Raw genomic sequence first — 21,025 nt, 5'->3', positions numbered from 1 at the left:
CGCTGGAGCGTGTTTGAGCGTGTTTGACGCTATGAGTGTGTTTGATGCTTTGAGTGTGTTTGAGCGTCTTTGATGCTTTGAGTGTGTTTGAGCGTGTTTGATGCTATGAGTGTGTTTGATGCTATGAGTGTGTTTGATGCTATGAGTGTGTTTGATGCTATGAGTGTGTTTTTGACGCTGGAGCGTGTTTGTGTTTGACGCTGGAGCGTGTTTGTGTTTGACGCTGGAGCGTGTTTGTGTTTGACGCTGGAGCGTGTTTGTGTTTGACGCTGGAGCGTGTTTGTGTTTGACGCTGGAGCGTGTTTGTGTTTGACGCTGGAGCGTGTTTGTGTTTGACGCTGGAGCGTGTTTGTGTTTGACGCTTTGAGCTTGTTTGAGCGTTTTTGACGCTGGAGCGTGTTTGAGCGTGTTTGACGCTGGAGCGTGTTTGAGCGTGTTTGACGCTGGAGCGTGTTTGAGCGTGTTTGACGCTGGAGCGTGTTTGAGCGTGTTTGACGCTTGAGCGTGTTTGTGTTTGACGCTTTGAGCGTGTTTGTGTTTGACGCTTTGAGCGTGTTTGTGTTTGACGCTTTGAGCGTGTTTGACGCTTTGAGCGTGTTTGACGCTTTGAGCGTGTTTGACGCTTTGAGCGTGTTTGTGTTTGACGCTTTGAGCGTGTTTGTGTTTGACGCTTTGAGCGTGTTTGTGTTTGACGCTTTGAGCGTGTTTGTGTTTGACGCTTTGAGCGTGTTTGTGTTTGACGCTTTGAGCGTGTTTGACGCTTTGAGCGTGTTTGACGCTTTGAGCGTGTTTGACGCTTTGAGCGTGTTTGTGTTTGACGCTTTGAGCGTGTTTGTGTTTGACGCTTTGAGCGTGTTTGTGTTTGACGCTTTGAGCGTGTTTGTGTTTGACGCTTTGAGCGTGTTTGTGTTTGACGCTTTGAGCGTGTTTGACGCTTTGAGCGTGTTTGACGCTTTGAGCGTGTTTGACGCTTTGAGCGTGTTTGTGTTTGACGCTTTGAGCGTGTTTGTGTTTGACGCTTTGAGCGTGTTTGTGTTTGACGCTTTGAGCGTGTTTGTGTTTGACGCTTTGAGCGTGTTTGTGTTTGACGCTTTGAGCGTGTTTGACGCTTTGAGCGTGTTTGACGCTTTGAGCGTGTTTGACGCTTTGAGCGTGTTTGTGTTTGACGCTTTGAGCGTGTTTGTGTTTGACGCTTTGAGCGTGTTTGTGTTTGACGCTTTGAGCGTGTTTGTGTTTGACGCTTTGAGCGTGTTTGTGTTTGACGCTTTGAGCGTGTTTGACGCTTTGAGCGTGTTTGACGCTTTGAGCGTGTTTGACGCTTTGAGCGTGTTTGTGTGTGTGTTTGACGCTTTGAGCGTGTTTGACGCTTTGAGCGTGTTTGACGCTTTGAGCGTGTTTGACGCTATGAGCGTGTTTGACGCTTTGAGCGTGTTTGACGCTTTGAGCGTGTTTGACGCTTTGAGCGTGTTTGACGCTTTGAGCGTGTTTGAGCGTGTTTGACGCTGGAGCGTGTTTGAGCGTGTTTGACTCTGGAGCGTGTTTGAGCGTGTTTGGTGTTTGACGCTGGAGCGTGTTTGACGCTTTGAGCGTGTTTGACGCTTTGAGCGTGTTTGACGCTTTGAGCGTGTTTGACGCTTTGAGCGTGTTTGACGCTTTGAGCGTGTTTGACGCTTTGAGCGTGTTTGACGCTTTGAGCGTGTTTGATGCTTTGAGCGTGTTTGACGCTTTGAACGTGTTTGACGCTGGAGTGTTTGAGTGTTTGATGCTGGAGTGTGTTTGATGCTTTGATCGTCTTTGACGCTGGAGTGTGTTTGACGCTGGAGTGTGTTTGAGCGTGTTTGACGCTGGAGTGTGTTTGAGCGTGTTTGAGTGTGTTTGATGCTTTGTGTGTTTGACGCTTTGTGTGTGTTTGACGCTTTGAGCGTGTTTGACGCTTTGAGCGTGTTTGACGCTTTGAGCGTGTTTGACGCTATGAGCGTGTTTGACGCTTTGAGCGTGTTTTTTGTTTGATGCTTTGAGCGCGTGTTTGATGCTTTTTGTTTGATGCTTTGAGCGCGTGTTTGATGCTTTTTGTTTGATGCTTTGAGCGCGTGTTTGATGGTTTGAGTGTGTTTGATGCTTTGAGCGCGTGTTTGATGGTTTGAGTGTGTTTGATGCTGGAGTAGGGCTGGACGATATGGCCAAAATTGATATCATGATATATTTCTTAATTTCGGTCGATACGATATAGTTCCGATATCCATATGAACACTATTTATCTGGAATTAAAATCTTTTGTAACAATATAAATGCCTTTATCATCACTTTTGATCAATTTTAAGCATCCTTGCTAAATAAAAGTATTAATTTCTATAATTTCTTTCCCAAAAAAAAATAAAAAATTATACTGAATGGAATAGTGTAGGGATGCACCGAAATGAGAATTCTTGGCCGAAACCGAAAAAGAGGAAACCAAGGCTGAAAACCGAAACACCGAAAGAAATGTTGCTTCAGACAAGCACGTGCAGGTCGCGGTTTCTGTTTGCGTCATCAAAACATTTCGGCCGTATTGTTTCGGTGATAAAAGTCTTTCGGCCGAAAACCGAAAATGCACTTTTGGGCCATTTTCGGCCGAAAATTTTCGGTGGCCGAATATTCGGTGCATCCCTAGAATAGTGTATAATGTTACAAAAGCTTTTTATTTCAGACAAATGCTGATATTTGGATCTTTCTATTCATCAAAGAATCCTGAAAAAAAAAATTTACTCAACTGTTTTAAATATTGAAAATCAGCATATTAGAATGATTTCTGAAGGATCATGTGACACTGAAGACTGGAGTAATGATGCTGAAAATATACCTATGTATGATAACAGGAATAAATTACATTTTAAAATATATTCAAACAGAGTGATGAAGCCAATCAGTAGATATGGGGATTGTTAGGAGGCCATGATGATCAGAGGCCAATGGGCAAATTTGGCCAGGATGCCGAGGTCACACCTCTACTCTTTTCGAAAGACATCCTGGGATTTTTAATGACCACAGAGAGTCAGGACCTCGGTTTAACGTCTCATCCGAAGGACGGTGCTTGTTGACAGTATAGTGTCCCCGTCACTATAGTGGGGCATTAGGACCCACACAGACCACAGGGTGAGCACCACCTGCTGGCCTCACTAACACCTCTTCCAGCAGCAACCTAGTTTTCCCAGGAGGTCTCCCATCCAGGTACTGACCAGGCGCAGCCCTGCTTAGCTTCAGTGGGCAACCAGTCTTGGGCTACAGGATGATATGGCGACTGGATGAAAATGAAAACTCATTGTCTGCCAGCAGGAGGCGCTTTTAGAGTGATAAAACTAGCGCTTTCCCCAGTAATGGCTGTTATCACAGCAGCTCCGCTCATGAATGCTACTTTATCAGATTTTTCTGAAGACAATTGGTTCCCTTCAGAGATACATTCATATAAAACACCCGTGCCGTGTTTTGATTTTGAAACGTGCAGTGCTCGTTTATTCAACGAAGTCAAACGGCACAAATAAATCAATGTATGAGAAACTGGTAATGTATATCGGAAATGTTTAAAAATCATATCACACAGGTACTGACCAGGCGCAGCCCTGCTTAGCTTCAGTGGGCAACCAGTCTTGGGCTACAGGATGATATGGCGACTGGATGAAAATGAAAACTCATTGTCTGCCAGCAGGAGGCGCTTTTAGAGTGATAAAACTAGCGCTTTCCCCAGTAATGGCTGTTATCACAGCAGCTCCGCTCATGAATGCTACTTTATCAGATTTTTCTGAAGACAATTGGTTCCCTTCAGAGATACATTCATATAAAACACCCGTGCCGTGTTTTGATTTTGAAACGTGCAGTGCTCGTTTATTCAACGAAGTCAAACGGCACAAATAAATCAATGTATGAGAAACTGGTAATGTATATCGGAAATGTTTAAAAATCATATCACAGTTATTGAGAAAAATTATATCGCGATACATATTGATATTGAATTATTGTCCAGCCCTATGCTGGAGTGTGTTTGAGCGTGTTTGGTGCTGGAGTGTGTTGGAGCATGTTTGGTGCTGGAGTGTGCTGGAGCGTGTTTGGTGCTGGAGTGTGCTGGAGCGTGCTTGGTGCTGGAGTGTGCTGGAGCGTGCTTGGTGCTGGAGCGTGCTTGGTGCTGGAGCGTGCTTGGTGCTGGAGCGTGCTGCAGCGTGCTTGGTGCTGGAGCGTGCTGGAGTGTGTTTGAGCGTGTTTGATGCTGGAGCGTGCTTGGTGCTGGAGTGTGTTTGAGCGTGTTTGATGCTGCAGCGTGTTTGATGCTGCAGCGTGCTTGGTGCTGGAGCGTGCTGCAGTGTGTTTGAGCGTGCTTGGTGCTGGAGCGTGCTTGGTGCTGGAGCGTGCTGGGTGCTGGAGCGTGCTGGAGTGTGTTTGAGCGTGTTTGGTGCTGGAGCGTGTTTGGTGCTGGAGCGTGTTTGGTGCTGGAGCGTGTTTGGTGCTGGAGCGTGTTTGGTGCTGGAGCGTGTTTGGTGCTGGAGCGTGTTTGGTGCTGGAGCGTGTTTGGTGCTGGAGCGTGTTTGGTGCTGGAGCGTGTTTGGTGCTGGAGCGTGTTTGGTGCTGGAGCGTGTTTGGTGCTGGAGCGTGTTTGGTGCTGGAGCGTGTTTGGTGCTGGAGCGTGTTTGGTGCTGGAGCGTGTTTGGTGCTGGAGCGTGTTTGGTGCTGGAGCGTGTTTGGTGCTGGAGCGTGTTTGGTGCTGGAGCGTGTTTGGTGCTTTGAGTGTTTGGTGCTTTGAGTGTTTGGTGCTTTGAGTGTTTGAGCGCGTTTGGTGCTGGAGTGTGTTTAAGCGCGTTTGGTGCTGGAGTGTGTTTAAGCGCGTTTGGTGCTGGAGTTGTGTTTAAGCGCGTTTGGTGCTGGAGTGTGTTTAAGTGCGTTTGGTGCTGGAGTGTGTTTGATGCTTGGAGTGCGTTTAAACAACTGCGTTTTCTGTGCTCTTTCTGACGCTCGTGTCTAATGTAGGCAAGCACAGGAAGCATCCTGGAGGTCGCGGTAATGCTGGCGGGATGCACCATCACAGAATCAACTTCGACAAATAGTGAGTAAAGCCTGAAGAGCCTCAGTGCGATTCGCTTGTGTTATTCAGTCACGGTGTCAGTAAAACATTGCTTGAAGGAGCGGTGCACTTTATCTGAGTGTGTGTGAGAGAGAGGGAGTGTGTGTGTGTTTGTGTGTGTGTGAGAGAGAGAGAGAGGGAGTGTGTGTGTACGTGTTTTTGTGACAAATGAGGACATAAATTTGTATAATGACAAAGGTATAACATACAGTGGGGCAAAAAAGTATTTAGTCAGCCACCAATTGTGCAAGTTCTCCCACTTAAAAAGATGAGAGAGGCCTGTAATTTTCATCATAGGTATACCTCAACTATGAAAAACAAAATGAGAAAAAAAAATCCAGAAAAGGTCTGTACAGTATAAAAACCATTATGCCTATGGAGAGTCCCTACAAGGATAGTGAACCAGACTGTGTGTGTGTGTGTGTGAGAGAGAGAGAGAGAGAGAGAGTGTGTGTGTGTCTGTCCTGTCAGAACTGAGACGTGTGCAACAGTGTGTGTGATTCAGTTCTTGACTGTATCTGAAAACATCAGGAGATGCGTTTTCTATATCTGTCTTGGTGAGATTCACACAAACACGTCTTACATGAACGTTTAGTGAATGGTTGGGGAAATCTGATGTGTAACATTATATTTGATCCATGCATACAGAAGGTCTTAATATAGATCTGTCTCAGTGTTAATCAAACATGAAAAGAAAAGACCGAATCACTCGCTGCTCTTGATTAAGCTACTGTTTATTTGCATCTGTTCTTATTTTTAATAACAAAGATAAAATTAAAAAGTAGCTATATGTGATTAATAATATAGTAATTATTATTAAGAGAAGAACTGGAGGAGAATGTGCCGTGTTTGGTGATTTTGTTTGGAATCTTCAGAAAACTTTAACTCCATTTCTGTCTAAATCAGATCTGACTCTATCGCCTTCAAACGGCTGAAGCTCAGTCATTTCTTGTCCGATTCCAACAAGTCATCGTATTTGAATGGAGAACGTGAAAAGAAATAACTCATTTTTGAACATTGCTCATTCCGACTCATGTTGCAGCTGAAGAAATGGCAAAAAATGTACATCTTTTATTTTTTTCAGTACGTTTGACTGATTCTGTGTTTACAATTTGTCAAAGTTTTTACAAAACCTGTCAACTAGAAAATATAACTACAGCATGATTCAAATAACTTTTTCCTTTATTAACCCTCTAGCTGCAGAAAATTCTGTTCCAAGTGTGAAAATGTTAAATGGATCACTTGACTTGTCTTATCCATATTATAAGTTCAGAAATAATAGGAGGAACATGCTTCTCAAGTCAAGGTAATTCAGAATGACTGAAGATATATCAGCAGTAGACTCTTATTAACTATAAATGTTCTGTAAACACTACAGCAGCTTTCAGTCATGAAATATCAGACATACAGCAGTTGTTCTTCACAGGTGTTTAATACAATTGCGCTGCTTTTCCATAGTTATTTTCTATGTGAACATTGATGCGTTTGACTGTTGCGCTCGTTTCTTTTTTATTATATACTTAAAAAAAAAAAAAAAAGACCTTGCTAGGTGTACTGCGTTAATCTAACAGACTTGTCATAGCACTTGCGTATCATTGCTCTTTTGTTGATTTGATTGCTTCTATTGTCCTGTAAGTCTCTTTGGATAAAAGCCGCTGATAAATGTAAAATGTAAACGTCTCCTGCATGAAACAGCATTCTAAAAACACAGTGCTGAAGTTAGAAGTTCAACTCTCATCTTCTTGCATGTTTTCCTCTTCCAGTGCTTTCTGAACACACAAGCTCTTTCTGAGTGAATGGCACTAGTGATATATTTCTGGTCCTTCACAGAGCAAGTCACTCGAGTGACTCATCACATGCGGTCCGATCATTCACTTCTCTTCACTGCTATCATTGACTTATTATCAAAGTGTCAAATTCTAACATCTGGTAATATTTCTATTCAAAATCTCGATTTCTTGATATCTAAAAAAACATGGACGAAACATTACATTTGAATAAATAAAACCTGACAAATCGCCCAACCCTAATGGTTTCCTTTAGCTTGATTTGAGCTCCTTCATTGATTTTTGAAGTCTTAAATTTTCCTTCATGGGTCTGCAGAAAGCCTGTTAGTGAATGTGACGCTGCTTGAGCTCTGGTTCTGGAGTGCTGATTGGTGTTTGTTTCCTGCAGTCATCCTGGGTATTTTGGAAAGGTGGGCATGAGACACTACCACTTGAAGAGGAACACTCTCTTCTGCCCCACCATTAACCTGGACAAGCTGTGGACGCTGGTCAGCGAGCAGACGAGGGTCAACTACAGCACGAAGCCCGATGGCCCGGCGCCCATCATCGACGTCGTGCGCGCTGTGAGTGCTTCACCCTGCAGTGTGTGTGTGGCTCAGAGTCTCAGATAGCAGAGATCGGTGCAGTGCTGTGAGTGCTCTAGAGCGGTGTTTGGAGACACTCCTCCATACAGTGCTTCTCCATGCTGCTCCAGATGACCCCCTGCAGTGTGTGTGTGTGTGTGTGTGTGCGGCACAGAGTCTCAGATAACAGAGATGGGGTGCAGTGCTGAGGGTCACCAGAACCACTGCTGCAAATAGAAATCTTCCATGCCTTGTGTTTTAATTACTTGTGTGTCTGGTCAGATGTCTTCACAGATGTGGTAGAATGTGAGGAAAATGGCTTGAGGACAATTTAAATGTTCATTTTCAAAAGTTCACCTTAAAAATGAAAGTTGTTGTTAAAATATCATCTTTTGTGTTCAACAAAGAAACTCATTCAGAGTTGGAATGACATTAGGGTGAGTAAATTACAATTTTCATGTTTAAGGTGAAGCAGCTTCCTTTAAGTTTGAAAAGACGTTTCATATCTGGAGAAGCATGTTGTATTTGTCTCTTCAGCATGTGCTGAGTATTTGAGTGATTTGTGTGGTGTCTCTGGCTCCAGGTGGATATGCTGATGTTGTGCTGTTTTTCAGGGCTTCTTCAAAGTGTTGGGGAAAGGCAAGCTGCCCAAGCAGCCGGTGATCGTGAAGGCCAAGTACTTCAGCAGACGAGCGGAGGAGAAGATCAAGGGTGTTGGAGGAGCGTGTGTGCTCACTGCTTGAACTGCGTTTGCTAAATAAACAACAGAAAAATGAATGCTCGTTCTTGTGGTGTTTTTCATGGCACATTGATTTCAGCAAGTGATTTTGTCCTGATCGAAACTGTATTCGGTGTCTCATCAATCTGACTTTACAGGTATTTACAGCCTTGAATCTCATCAGATTTGTTGGCCAACACAGTAACCGCTGTAAATTAGGGATATGCCTGTATCAAATTTTCATGTTGCGATTAATTGCTAATTATTTTTATCACGGTATGCGGTATTATCACAATATTGAAATGTAGTTTTAAAAAAAGTGCTAACAATAATACAGTATAACAGGTTTAATAACTTTTTTCTTCTAACAAAAATAACTGAACATTTAAATGCAATAAAGCAATACAGAAAATTGTTTAAAGTTAAAAGTTTTCCACCGATTAAAGTGCAAAAGAACTATAAAGACCAATAGGTATCACTTTACAATAAGAGCTCATTAGTTAACCTTAGTTAATGCATTAACATTCACAACGAGCAATAGCTACATTTGCAACAGAAGTTATTCATCTTTGTTTAAAAAATACTAGTCTTAGTTCATGTTAGCTCATTAAATAACACAGTTGCAGCTTTTGATTTTAACAACCTGTTATTAAAGAGAGCATCTCTCACATGTTCCGCCGTGCGCTTCTCATCTGCGCTTGTTTACATCAGAGTGCGCACGGTCTCTCACACAGCATACAGCGCTGTTGTGCATTTTGACCAGTTGATGGGAGAAGTATTCTTAAAATTCATTCTAAATTCTGAATAATTTGTAATATATAATTATTCACAGTGTTTAGAAGTGCCCACGTAAAACTGCCAGTTTCTGTTCAGTGCTCAGTGTTTCTCAATGGTTTCTTGTTCTTAGCAGGAAAGACATTTATCATTGATGCAGTTAAACTGTTTGCTGTAGTTGGTTGTATTTTCTTGTGTTTTAAGACGGAAAGCATGTTAGCAGTAAATCTAATTGAGTCCTGGGTTTAGTCGTTCAGAAAGTTTATTCTCGATCAGAATGATCTGGATTTGAAAACATGTTACTTCACATTTTTTTGACAGGAAAAATGCTCAAAGCAATACAAACATCGGAGTTATTCATTTGTAGGTAGACTACATGATACAAGTGTATACACTAGTCAACATTTGAAGGGCATCTAAACTTTTCAAAGCTGTTCTAAAACCTAAATTTTAGACCGTAAAATTAAATAACCAGAGTTTTTGTCTTAGGACAAATTTGATGAACTTGTTTGGTCCACTTCAAATGTTGGCAGTGCTCCAAAAGACGATCATTGACACCCTCCACAAAGAGTGTAAGTCACAAAAGATCATTACTGAAAGAGTGGCTGTTCACAGAGTGCTGTATCAAAGCATATTAAACGCAAAGTTGACTGGAAGGAAGAAAATAAGTAGGAAAAGGTGCACCAGCAACAGGGATGACCACAAGCTTGAGAATACTGTCAAGCAAAGCCGATTCAAAGACTTGGGAGAGCTTCACTGAAGCTGGAGTCGGTGCATTGTGAGTCACCACACAATGTATTACGTCTTCAGGAAAACTTCTGAAACAGAAACAACGTCAGAAGCATCTCACCTGGGCTATGGAGAAAAAGAACTGGACTGTTGGCTCAGTGCTCCAAAGTCCTCTTTTCAGATGAAAGTAAATGTTGCGTTTCATTTGGAAATCAAGGTCTGGAGTCTGGAGGAAGACTGGAGAGGCACAGAATCCAAGCTGCTTGAAGTCCAGTGTGACGTTTCTGAAGTCAGAGATCATTTGTGGAGCTGTGGCGTCTGCTGGTGTTTCATCAAGTCAACGCAGCCATCTACCAGGAGATTTTGGAGCACTTTATGCTTCCATCTGCTGACAAGCTTTATGGAGCTGCTGATTTCCTTTTCCAGCAGGACTTTAGCACCTGCCCACAGAGCCAAAACCATTTCCAATGATATTACTGTGCTTGATTGGCCAGCCAACATGCCTGACCTGAAGCCCATATGGAGTCTGTGGGATGTTTTCAAGAGAAAGATGAGCAAGTGGATCCGAGCTGAAGCTCAATAGTGCTTCAGCAGAGCCACATGCTGATCACTTCATGCACTCCTCACTGATGCTGGAGTTTGTGCTGAACGAGCCCCGACCAAGTATTGAGTGCAGAAATCAACATACTTTAAACAACTTGAGCTTTTCTGTTTTGCAAATCCTTTTTGTGATTGATCTTAGGAAATATTCTAATATTTTGAGATACTGGATTTTTGACTAACCTAACCTATGGTCGCAAGTTCTGTCGTTTCCAATAGAGTTCAATGGAACTAACTACCATAGTTAGCTAACGATGCTTTTGGGAAATGCACCCCACCCCAGCGTGGTTCAGAAACCACAATTGATTTCTCTCAGCTTGTGCAGCACCTGTTCCAGCAATCATGCAAATGTGGATAATGGATCGTTTCAGTTCACAATAGTAAGTCCACTCTCACTTCCGGTGCTCAAACAGACAAGAGACACAACACTAGGGTTGGGAACTGAGTGTTGCAGTTTTTAATGGGTTCTTTCAAGAGTAATTAACCATAAAGAGATGGTAAGTATCCATTTACATTACATTTCAGATGTTAAAAAAGCACCACATCGCCTCCTGGTACTTCAGTCAGTAAAGGAAACATGACCACAGAGAGAATAGATGAGTGCCTCACGACTTTTACCAGATTTATTGTGAAAGGTTTACATACTTTTGTCACCATAGAGTCCCCAAGGCTCTTTAGATTGGTGGTTAGGTACTATAGTTTTTATGCTGGGCGCGTATGTGAGGACATCCAGCTTTCCAATAATTCAGACTGCTAAATAGGCATGCTAAACAATGTTTAGGAGAAATCATCAGTCCTCACAATGATAGATGTACCAGCATGCTGTCTGTGTGAATTCTCCCAGAGAAAGCAGACAGGCTGATATTTTGCTTAGTATTTTATTACTAGTTTATTAGTTTTAATGGAACCACAATCAGAACTGGAACCAAAAAATGTCTTGCTATTCTCAACACTAGAAAGCACTGTACAAATAGACAACAGGAGACAGCTGTGAGAACATGGGATGCCAGATATAATGGTGTCAGAAATAGTGTGTGTAGACATGCATAAAAACTGACTGAACGAATTGCCTTGAGAGCCAGGCATCAGCCATCTATCCCAACATGCACTGAAAAAGACCAAGTGAATTGAAGCCATTCTCTGTCATTGTACCTGAGCCAAGCTCCCTGTTTTCTGACTGGAACCAGCATGCTTTTGACCAGTTTACTCCCAAAGTGCCAGAGCTACAACATTGCCATGTCCTCCAGCTCATCGATGTAACTGAGGACATGAACGCTCTCCACTTTAGCTCCTTCGTGCATGGAGGCGCCAGTGACTCTGCTCTTAACAAAGCATGGTTCAAAAATGCTGCTGCAGGATTACTGAAATGAAAAAACACGAGGTCTGAATTACTCATATTTTAGCATCCTTCACTGGCCCAAAATGATTGACTTGGACGTGAGCATTGGAAAACAAGCAGCTCTCTGCAGCTGACTACGGCCTACACTTCCAAAACCCATCATTACAATTGCGGAGAACATTAAACACTGGTGCACAGAATAACCGCTTGAATTTGTCAGGCAAATGAAACCATGAATATCTATTAATATGCAGCCTCTTGGGTCCATGAGTCCACCGAACAGCTCAACAGTCAGAAAAAAGCAAGACTGGAGACAGGGCACAACAGTATTTTCATTAATAAATCATTAACACACATTATAAAAATGCTTAACAGATCCTTAGATCATATATAGTAGAAAAAGTTACAAATATAAGAGATCATGTGCTTGTAAATATTTACTAATGAACTTATTGAACATACAGGTGCGTCTCAATAAATTAGAATGTCGTGGAAAAGTTCAATTATTTCTGTAATTCAACTCAAATTGTGAAACTCGTGTATTAAATAAATTCAGTGCACACAGACTGAAGTAGTTTAAATCTTTGGTTCTTTTAATTGTGATGTTTTTGGCTCACATTTAACAAAAACACACCGATTCACTATCTCAATCAATTAAAGCTCAACAAATAGCAAGCACAGCTGGATGCAGGATGAGAGACAGATGCTTTTTCTGGTACTTTTTGGCATATAGTGGCATCAAACAAAGTAAATTGCAGAGAGTTGAGCCTAACAGAACCTGAATTACAGAATTTAAAAAATATATATTGATTTAAAACTGCAAAAGCGCCTATGTTTTTTTGTTTATAGTAATAGTTGAAAAGTATATAATGTTATTTATAAAGAATTCCACTCATATTTTGTAGTTCAAAGGGTTTTATTTACAATGAAACCATTTTTTAAAATTTCCTCCATTGTATGTGTGTAGGGCAAACATTTGAATTTGAGTATGAAAAATTTAGGCGAAAATGCCAAAAACGCCCAGAGAATAAGTGGTTTAACATAAATTAAAATGCTTGCAAATGTCATTAAACATTCAATTCATATACAGAAAGGAAACAGAAATGCATATCAAAATGAGAGTCTGTGGAACGTCAACAGAAGTAAATGGATTTATTTCTCTTTAGTGTTACATTACAATACACAGTGACACATTCACTAAAGCATATTGTGTTTCTAAATTAAGGCAAGCAAAAGAAATACATAAGTTGCATGCATTGAAAATGTAGTAGACATGTAATGCAGTAAATAAACATCATACTTAAAAAAACAATATGACTCTTCTGTTTTCATGTTAAGACCTCAAAATACATCAGCACAGAAATGGTTGATCTTTGGTGCATGAAATCATCTTGACATGTGTTTTGACTGTACAGCTCATTTGGTGCAAACTGTAAATATTAATCAAGCCTTACATCTCAGGACAGGATACAGATGCATTAGACTTAATGATCCTGCAGAGAATCTAAAACATTACTGGACTTCACATGGACTTTATGGTTTGGTTTTCAAGTCTGTTCCACTCGATGAACACAATATGAATGAGAAGTATAATGTCTTATGAAATATGTTCCTCGACGTTAATGCTTACTTAGCGTACAGACAGTGAATATCCCATCAGGCACCATTAAATATGAAAAGCATAAAATGTACAAAAATGTAAAAGCATTAGCAAATGAACCATCTTACACTAACAGTGAAGACATGAAGTCTGGAGGCACATTTGATTAAAAGAATTAAAGCAGAGGAGAGAGAGGTTATTTTCTGAGACGGAGCTCATCTAACAGTGTGAACATACAGAAGAACGAATAAAGACTGCTTCTGACTTCAAATCTGCTGCGGCTTTTCACGTCATGAACATCAGGATCGAATTTTCATTGTGAGCTCTGATTACGTTTTGACGTCAATGTGTTCAAATGATTGAACAAGTTTATATAAATCCTCGTTTAAAAATCCTCACAACTTCTCCCATATTTAGGCTGTTATAAATAGAGGACATTCAACCACAAGCAACTGCAAACCAGAAACTTTAGGATTGAAAATCAGAACCAGAAGAAAAAGATCACATTTCAATCAAAACATCTAACAGCCTTTTTTTCTGGGTCAAACGGGTGGCCAAACAAAGTTGCTACTATCTTCATCACGCTGGATATGTTCTTCAGGTAGTTGGCCCTTCATCAAACACCCCTCAGCAGGATTCCTGGACAATCACTGGCCCGAGGACCACAGCTGAACAACTCTCCTCTCCAGCATCCAGCGATGCTAGGAACTGGTGCATAATGAATCTGATGCAATGATGTACACACAGACAGAAGTGTTTTCGTTCACATACTATTGTAGGGTTCTTTCACTGGAGGAGAACAATCACATTTCAGAAGCGTGAAGAAGTGTAGAGTATGAACTGGGCAGTGTGAAGTAGGACCGGCTTTGTTTCAGACCCAAACTCTGAGGCTGCTGGGACTCGTCTCCTTACAGCTGTCCTCTATCGTGAGGATCTTCTCTTCATGGATCTGTAAGCTGATGTCTTTGGGAATATCTGGGATGATCCAGTCCACAACAGGAGAAGATGAGAGGAGACCTCATCTCACAGACTGCTAAAGAATCCAATCAAGAAAACAAAACACTTGGGTAACTCTTCCATCACTGATGAATAACTACACAGGAACACATGACTAGTGCACTATTAACTAACATTCTAGTGACTAGTATTAACTAACAAGAAACTCTACACAATTTAGATGAACAATTTAGTAAGTAATAGCACTGGTAGTTCACTATTAGCTAATCAATAACTACTCTATATCCTGGAGAACTCCTAAGTACTACTGTATACAGGTTCATAATTAATATGAATTATTATGGTAATAATTTTTGGATAGTAATGACTCAAGTGTTACTACATCCTTCTGATGAAACGACTAATTATTTGGATCCGTATTCTAAAGTGAAGATCCCGGTAACCCACTAGTAATGATTTAAGTGTTACCAAATCTAGCAACAGGAATTACTAACCAGAATCTTACAAAAACCTCAACACTTACAATGATTTCAGTCATGATCTTCACTTTAGAATGAATTATACATGATGTATTATTCACATTAATTATGAACCTGTATACAGTAGTTCTTAGTGGGGAGGTAATAGTGCATAGCTAATAGTGAACTAGCACATTCGACTAAGGGCTATTACTTACTAATTCATTAACCAGAGTTTCTTGTTAGATACTAGTAGTTACTAGAGTGCTAATATTGCATTACTCGTGTGTTCTTGTGTAGTTATTCATTAATGGTGGAACAGTATTTTGTCCAGTTCACTCAATACCTTTGAGTCCAGCACAAAACATCCACAAATATAATTTTCTCAGTTTTTAGCTTTTTTTTATCCTTAGAATGTCTTTTGGTTGGCAATAATGTACGGTAGCTGACGCTGTGAGTCTTAAAGAGATGTGTCTGTGGATGTGAGACCCTAACCTGAAAGACAACGCCAAACACTAGTCTAGCAGCCAGCACAGCCCCGAGCTCTTCTGAGATCCTCTCTGTAGTCTTTATACCTGGAGGAAAAGCAGAAGTGTGTCATTACACATCCACGGAGTGTGAACTGAGCTGAGAGCTGCTGCTATAGGTACAGTGTACGATAATGACACAGAGCTGGAATAAAACTCTGTTTAAAAGTATCGTGTCATATAGCTCCAGCACACGATTAAGTTTCGCCTCTGACGATCTATCTGTCTGTCTGTCTCAAACATATCAGACATTAAAAGTGTTCTTAATTCAACATGATAGCATCACGCCGTTGGATTGAGATCTGGTGACTGTGGAGGCCATCGGAGTAAAGTGAACTCGTCATGTTCAAGAAAGCAGTCTGTGATGATTTGAACTGTGACATGGTGCATTATCCTGCTGGAAGTAGCCGTCAGAAGATGGTACACTGTATTATTTGCGCTCTTCAGAGAAATTGCCAGAGTTGGGAATACAAAGTCCCACCTCTGGAAATTGCTGCAGCGGGTTTGCATTCGTGTGTTAGGTAACAATCCTTGAAATTAAATACTTATAATTTCAGTGTAGAAATGTCTCCAGGGAAGCATAATGTGCTTTGATGTTTGAATGCGACTGAATAAAGGAAAGGCCTCTCTGAGCAGCACTGCGTGTGTTTCACGGGAACAGATATTAGAGAGAAACACCCGGCTCCTCAGACTATCGTGCTGAGTTCTTCCGTCATGTTTCCATTCGACTCTTTGGGGTTGTCGAAATACTTCCGAATATTACAGAAATACTATAGAAACCATTGTTTGCTGCCCTGATAACTGATCTGACATTCAACGACTGATATTTTTTATCTTCATGTGTTACTGCGCTGATTTAACATTGGATGTCCATGCTGACATTTACCCTCATATGGACCCCTTTCACACGTGTGTGTTTCTCAGCAGCGGAAGTCGTCATAGCTGGGTTCACGATCTCCCAGAGACGCTGCATTAGAAACATCCTCGCGTTAGCCTTAACTGTTTTTTTGTAATTTAATGCAAAGGTGATATAATACAAAGAATAGTGTTATAAATGTACACACATTTAAAAAAAATACAAATATGAAAAACGTTCGAGGATTTACGATGCTGCTGTCTTGTGAAAAGGGTCCATTGTGTCACTTCATCATAATGTTGACATGTTTGTAAATCACTCGATGAGTCTTGAATGTAGAAGTGGCGCCAACCTGTCTAAATGAATCAACACATTAATACATGATATTAACATGCTAATTATTCAGTAAAAAATGAATCTTAATAATCAGAAATGTTTCTCGAGCAGCAGATCAGCATATTATACTGATTTCTGAAGATCATGTGACACTGAAGACTGCAGTAATGATGCTGAAAATACAGCTGCACATCACAGAAATACATTACAGTTTAACAGAGATTCACAGAGAAAACAGCTGTTTTAAATTGTACTAATATTTCACAATATTATTGTTTTACTGTATTGTTTGAATAAGTGAAGCCTTTTGGTGAGCAGAAGAGACTTTTCAAAAACATTTTAAAAAGCATAGTTTTATTAAGTGATAAGAACAAATATAAACATTCAGGCAAAAAGATCAGAAAATGTATTATGTACTTGCATTCAGTAAACATACAGTAACGGTAATAAAGCATGTATGTGTAGTGGAAAATGTCTGACATCTAGTTATTTACCGCATGAATAACTAGAAGAGACATATCCCCTCTCGAAGATACCTGCATGCCATCCCATGCTTTACATCAGCATCACTTGGGTGTAAACCAGTGGTGTTGTGCTGGATGTAATAACAGAGTTTCCGTGCCTGTAATCTGGTCCTTCTGTCCATATGAGCTCAGAATCAGATTCATCAGCGGGAATCCAGAGGCTTTTACAGACATGAGCATCATCACGTCAAATGTTATTTACCCGGCTAGGATGCCTAAAGAATGAGAACATGCCAAATAAGATCTGTGTCAGAGATAATATCAGAATGATTTGGTTTATTTACATGATATACACCTGGAGAAAGTGATCTAATCCTACTCCAGATCTCCTACCCTAATCTACTGAGCCACACCGCGCCTGCAGCAGGAGCCAAACACGATTCTCCATTACACTGTGGCGTGTGTGTGTGTGTGTGTGAGTGAGTGAGTTCACTTGGGTGTAAACCAGTGGTGTTGTGCTGGATGTAATAACAGAGTTTCCGTGCCTGTAATCTGGTCCTTCTGTCCATATGAGCTCAGAATCAGATTCATCAGCGGGAATCCAGAGGCTTTTACAGACATGAGCATCATCACGTCAAATGTTATTTACCCGGCTAGGATGCCTAAAGAATGAGAACATGCCAAATAAGATCTGTGTCAGAGATAATATCAGAATGATTTGGTTTATTTACATGATATACACCTGGAGAAAGTGATCTAATCCTACTCCAGATCTCCTACCCTAATCTACTGAGCCACACCGCGCCTGCAGCAGGAGCCAAACACGATTCTCCATTACACTGTGGCGTGTGTGTGTGTGTGTGTGTGTGAGTGAGTGAGTGTGCACGTTTTTGTGACAAATGAGGACATAAATGTGTATAATGACAAAGGTATGACAGGTATTACAAGGAGAAGGTGACTTTTCAGGACATTACCCCATGTCCCCACTTTTCAAAACGCTTATAAATCACACAGAATGGAGTGTATTGAAAATCTGAAATAGCAGAAAGTCTCCTGTGAGGGGTAGGTTTAGGGGTAGGGTTGGTGTAGGGCAATAGAATATACGGTCTGTACAGTATAAAAACCATTACGCCTATGGGATGTCCCCACTTTTCACAAAAACAAACCTGTGTGTGTGTGTGTGTGTGTGTGTGTAAGTAAGTGTGTGTGTGAGTGTGTGTGTGTGACTGACTGAGTGACTGAGTGAGTGTGTGTGTGTGAGACAGACTGTGCTCGCTGAGTCTGTACATCGTCAGAGTTTTCCTGAGTTTCACATGTGTGTGTGACTGACTGAGTGAGTGAGTGAGTGTGTGTGTGTGAGACAGACTGTGCTGACTGAGTCTGTACATCGTCAGAGTTTTCCTGAGTTTCACATCAGTCACTGTGTTCAGGTAGCTTGCCGTGGTGTACTCTCGATTTAGTGCCAAATAACTTTCTGATTTGTGTTGGTTTTTACTGGTGTTTGTCCAATGGGTGATGTACTTGTGTTTCTCTGTGTTGATGATCTGTGTGGGCCGAATGGTTGAGAGTGAGTGTGAGTCCTGAGGCTGGCTGATCTCTGTCAGTCTCAGCAGCAGCTGAAGGAGGGGACTCTTCGTGAGGCTCAGCTCTTGGTGCTTCAGGGCTTTATAATGGTATGTGCTGGGGTCACTTGTCTTTAGGTGTTTCCAGAATTTGATGTCTCTTTTTTGTATGTTTATAAGGAGAGGGTATTGGCCTAATTCTGCCCTGCATCCGTTATTTGGTGTTTTTCTTTGGACTTTGAGTATTCTTTTAAAGAAATGTAGATGTAGAGTTTCAGTTAGATGTTTTTCCCAATTTACGAAGTCAAATTTTATAGATGGACCCCACATTAGAGGTCTTCTCGGGTCCTAAAATCTGTACCCGACCCGAATCGACCTGAATCACTTCTTGGCTGAACCCGACGTGCATAAATAAAAAAAATAAAAAAAGACAGACCCGATGAAATTAGACCCGAGTCCGACCATAAACAGCATTGATGTGTGTGCAGCCCCGCAGCCAGTCAGGAAAATCCCGGTTTTGTGTCCAAGTCTGTTCCCCCTATGTTTCCCGTTAGTTAAGCGTTCCCGCTATGCAAACAGCGTACAGAGCATGCGCGTGTGCTCGTTCCACTGTTCCCGCACACAGTTTTCACTTATCTTTTTGTTTAAACTGATCGAGAAGCACACACAAGAAAAAATATACTTGTTAGATGTAGAATTACGTTGTACATTTATTTGAATTCATATTTCATACATATACAGTGCAGTCGGCAAAGCCTTCCAAACCTTCAAATCGATCCTGTGATCAATACCTAAATATATAGTAAATATTATAAGATGACAAAAAGATAAGTGGAAACAGTGTGCGGGAACAGTGGAACAGAGCACACGCGCATGCTCTGTACGCTGTTTGCGTAGCGGGAACGCTTAACTAAGAGGAAACATAGGGGGAACAGACTTTGACACAACACCGGTGTCCTGCTGACTGATTTGGCTGCTTCTCCATTACTTTCATTTATTGAACATTTATTTAATTTACTATATATTATTGCCTGCCTGATGGATACAAGTTATTTCTGAGTTTGTCTTTCAGTTGTGACCAGGGGATTTGAAAAATAAACGTGATAGGTTGATAAGAATTAAATGGATAGCTTTTCAAGGCATAACTAAAGCATAACTAATGATCATACCATAATTCATGGCTTTGCTAGTGTTTTCTGCAACCTAATATCCGGCGAAAGGCTTCTGCACACAAAAAAGAAAAGCCCTTCATGAATACGCAGCGTAATGAAGCAAGTGGATTTTCCTGATGGATCTCATATCTATAAGATGGATTTCTGTTGGCAAGGTTACAAACGTATGCTCCTTTTCTATGTGCGTTTCTCACTTAACACGAACGTGCAAGTACACATCCGGGATAGTTTAAAAGAATTCGGGTCTTATCGGTGTAGCATTTGGACCAATCAGACACACCATTTTTCATTAGATTTAACAAATCAATTATTCATTAGATTAACAAATAGTCACAGACCCCTCACCCAATAAACATACTGGTTGCCAGGATGTCTGTGAATGACACCAGACCCCTGGTTACCATGGCAACCAGGACAATTCAGCCGGATCAGATAAAATTTATGACCTAAAAGTATGTAGAGAGAATCTTCTCCCCTACTCAGTTCTCTCTAAAAGAGACACATACTGCTATAAGAAACGACTTCTTTCATTAATTCATAGACAAATGTTTCTATGACATTCCTATCATGCATATCCCCAGGTCATTGTGTATGATTACTATCTTCTTGTATATGGTCTTTTGTATTGTATACTGTTTTATGAATGCTTATGATAGAACCACTCGTTCATGTAATCTTACCTATATGTAATCTTACCATGTTTAGTATCTATGAATTCGTCTTCTGATGATCTAAACGAGAGTGTATATTATATGTTGGTACATAGGCAATATATTAGTGTTCTAAGAATCTTTAGTAATTTTGCATCAACACCCAATCGAGTTCCATATGCAAATGACCATGCTCGCTTGGCTTTTTCAGCCTTTCTCATTGGACAAGCCCATCCTGAGAGGCGTGAATCTTCTCAGACCTTAAAGGGCTCACACACAGTTCCGCCCAAAAATTCTGCTAAATCTTCTGATTGCTGTCGTGTGGAGAGCCGGTGCGGGCGTGCCTGGTGAGTTCCAACACATAGCCTTTCAGTCAGCGGTTCTGTTAGAGTCTGAGAAGATGAGGATGTGAGCTAGAACGCTTCTGCAACCCTTAAGTCTGCACCAGGCTTCGAGCTTGTCTTTACATTCACCAACGATCCTTGGATCTCAGCTGACGTCTCTCTTAGCTCTTCATCATCTTCATCTGGGAGAAAACTCTCCTGACCACGAGTCAGAATAACATCTTTTTGGAGTTCATCACTCTTCAAACCCGGAAGAAGATGATCGCGACTCCTACACCACCGAACCTCCAAACCATCAAGACTTTCATCCGAGACTGCATCCGTACGCTCGTTCCAGGCCAAGGCAATGCAAGTATTGTACATTTAACTAAACAAAACAGAGGTTTAGTATAAGCTGTAGACCCCATTCTAAAACGGCGCTGATGGTTTCACTCAGGTGGTTAACGAACTCTTTTCATAGCTTCATTCTCTGGTTTTCCTGATGGTTTCATCCATCACGTCTC

The 21,025-nt window shown here is 41.2% G+C and overlaps 1 protein-coding gene across 1 annotated transcript in view; it reads left to right on the top strand.

Moving 5' to 3' along the window:
* The window catches only part of rpl27a (ribosomal protein L27a), a 17,683-nt gene extending 9,473 nt beyond the window's left edge, over positions 1-8,210 (top strand). Inside the window, exons 3-5 of the mRNA XM_016262242.1 lie at positions 4,993-5,068; positions 7,262-7,436; positions 8,051-8,210. Coding sequence (XP_016117728.1) covers positions 4,993-5,068; positions 7,262-7,436; positions 8,051-8,179 — 380 coding nt within the window. The 3' untranslated portion in view covers positions 8,180-8,210. The remainder of the gene's footprint in view (positions 1-4,992; positions 5,069-7,261; positions 7,437-8,050) is intronic.
* The last annotated feature ends 12,815 nt before the right edge of the window (positions 8,211-21,025 follow it).

This window comes from Sinocyclocheilus grahami, unplaced genomic scaffold (genome assembly GCF_001515645.1).
Source record: "Sinocyclocheilus grahami isolate Dianchi unplaced genomic scaffold, SAMN03320097.WGS_v1.1 scaffold3019.1, whole genome shotgun sequence".
In the NCBI taxonomy this organism is placed as follows: Eukaryota; Metazoa; Chordata; class Actinopteri; order Cypriniformes; family Cyprinidae; genus Sinocyclocheilus; species Sinocyclocheilus grahami.
The sequence above is the reverse complement of the archived record's forward strand: the minus strand, read 5'-3'. Positions and strand labels throughout refer to the sequence as shown.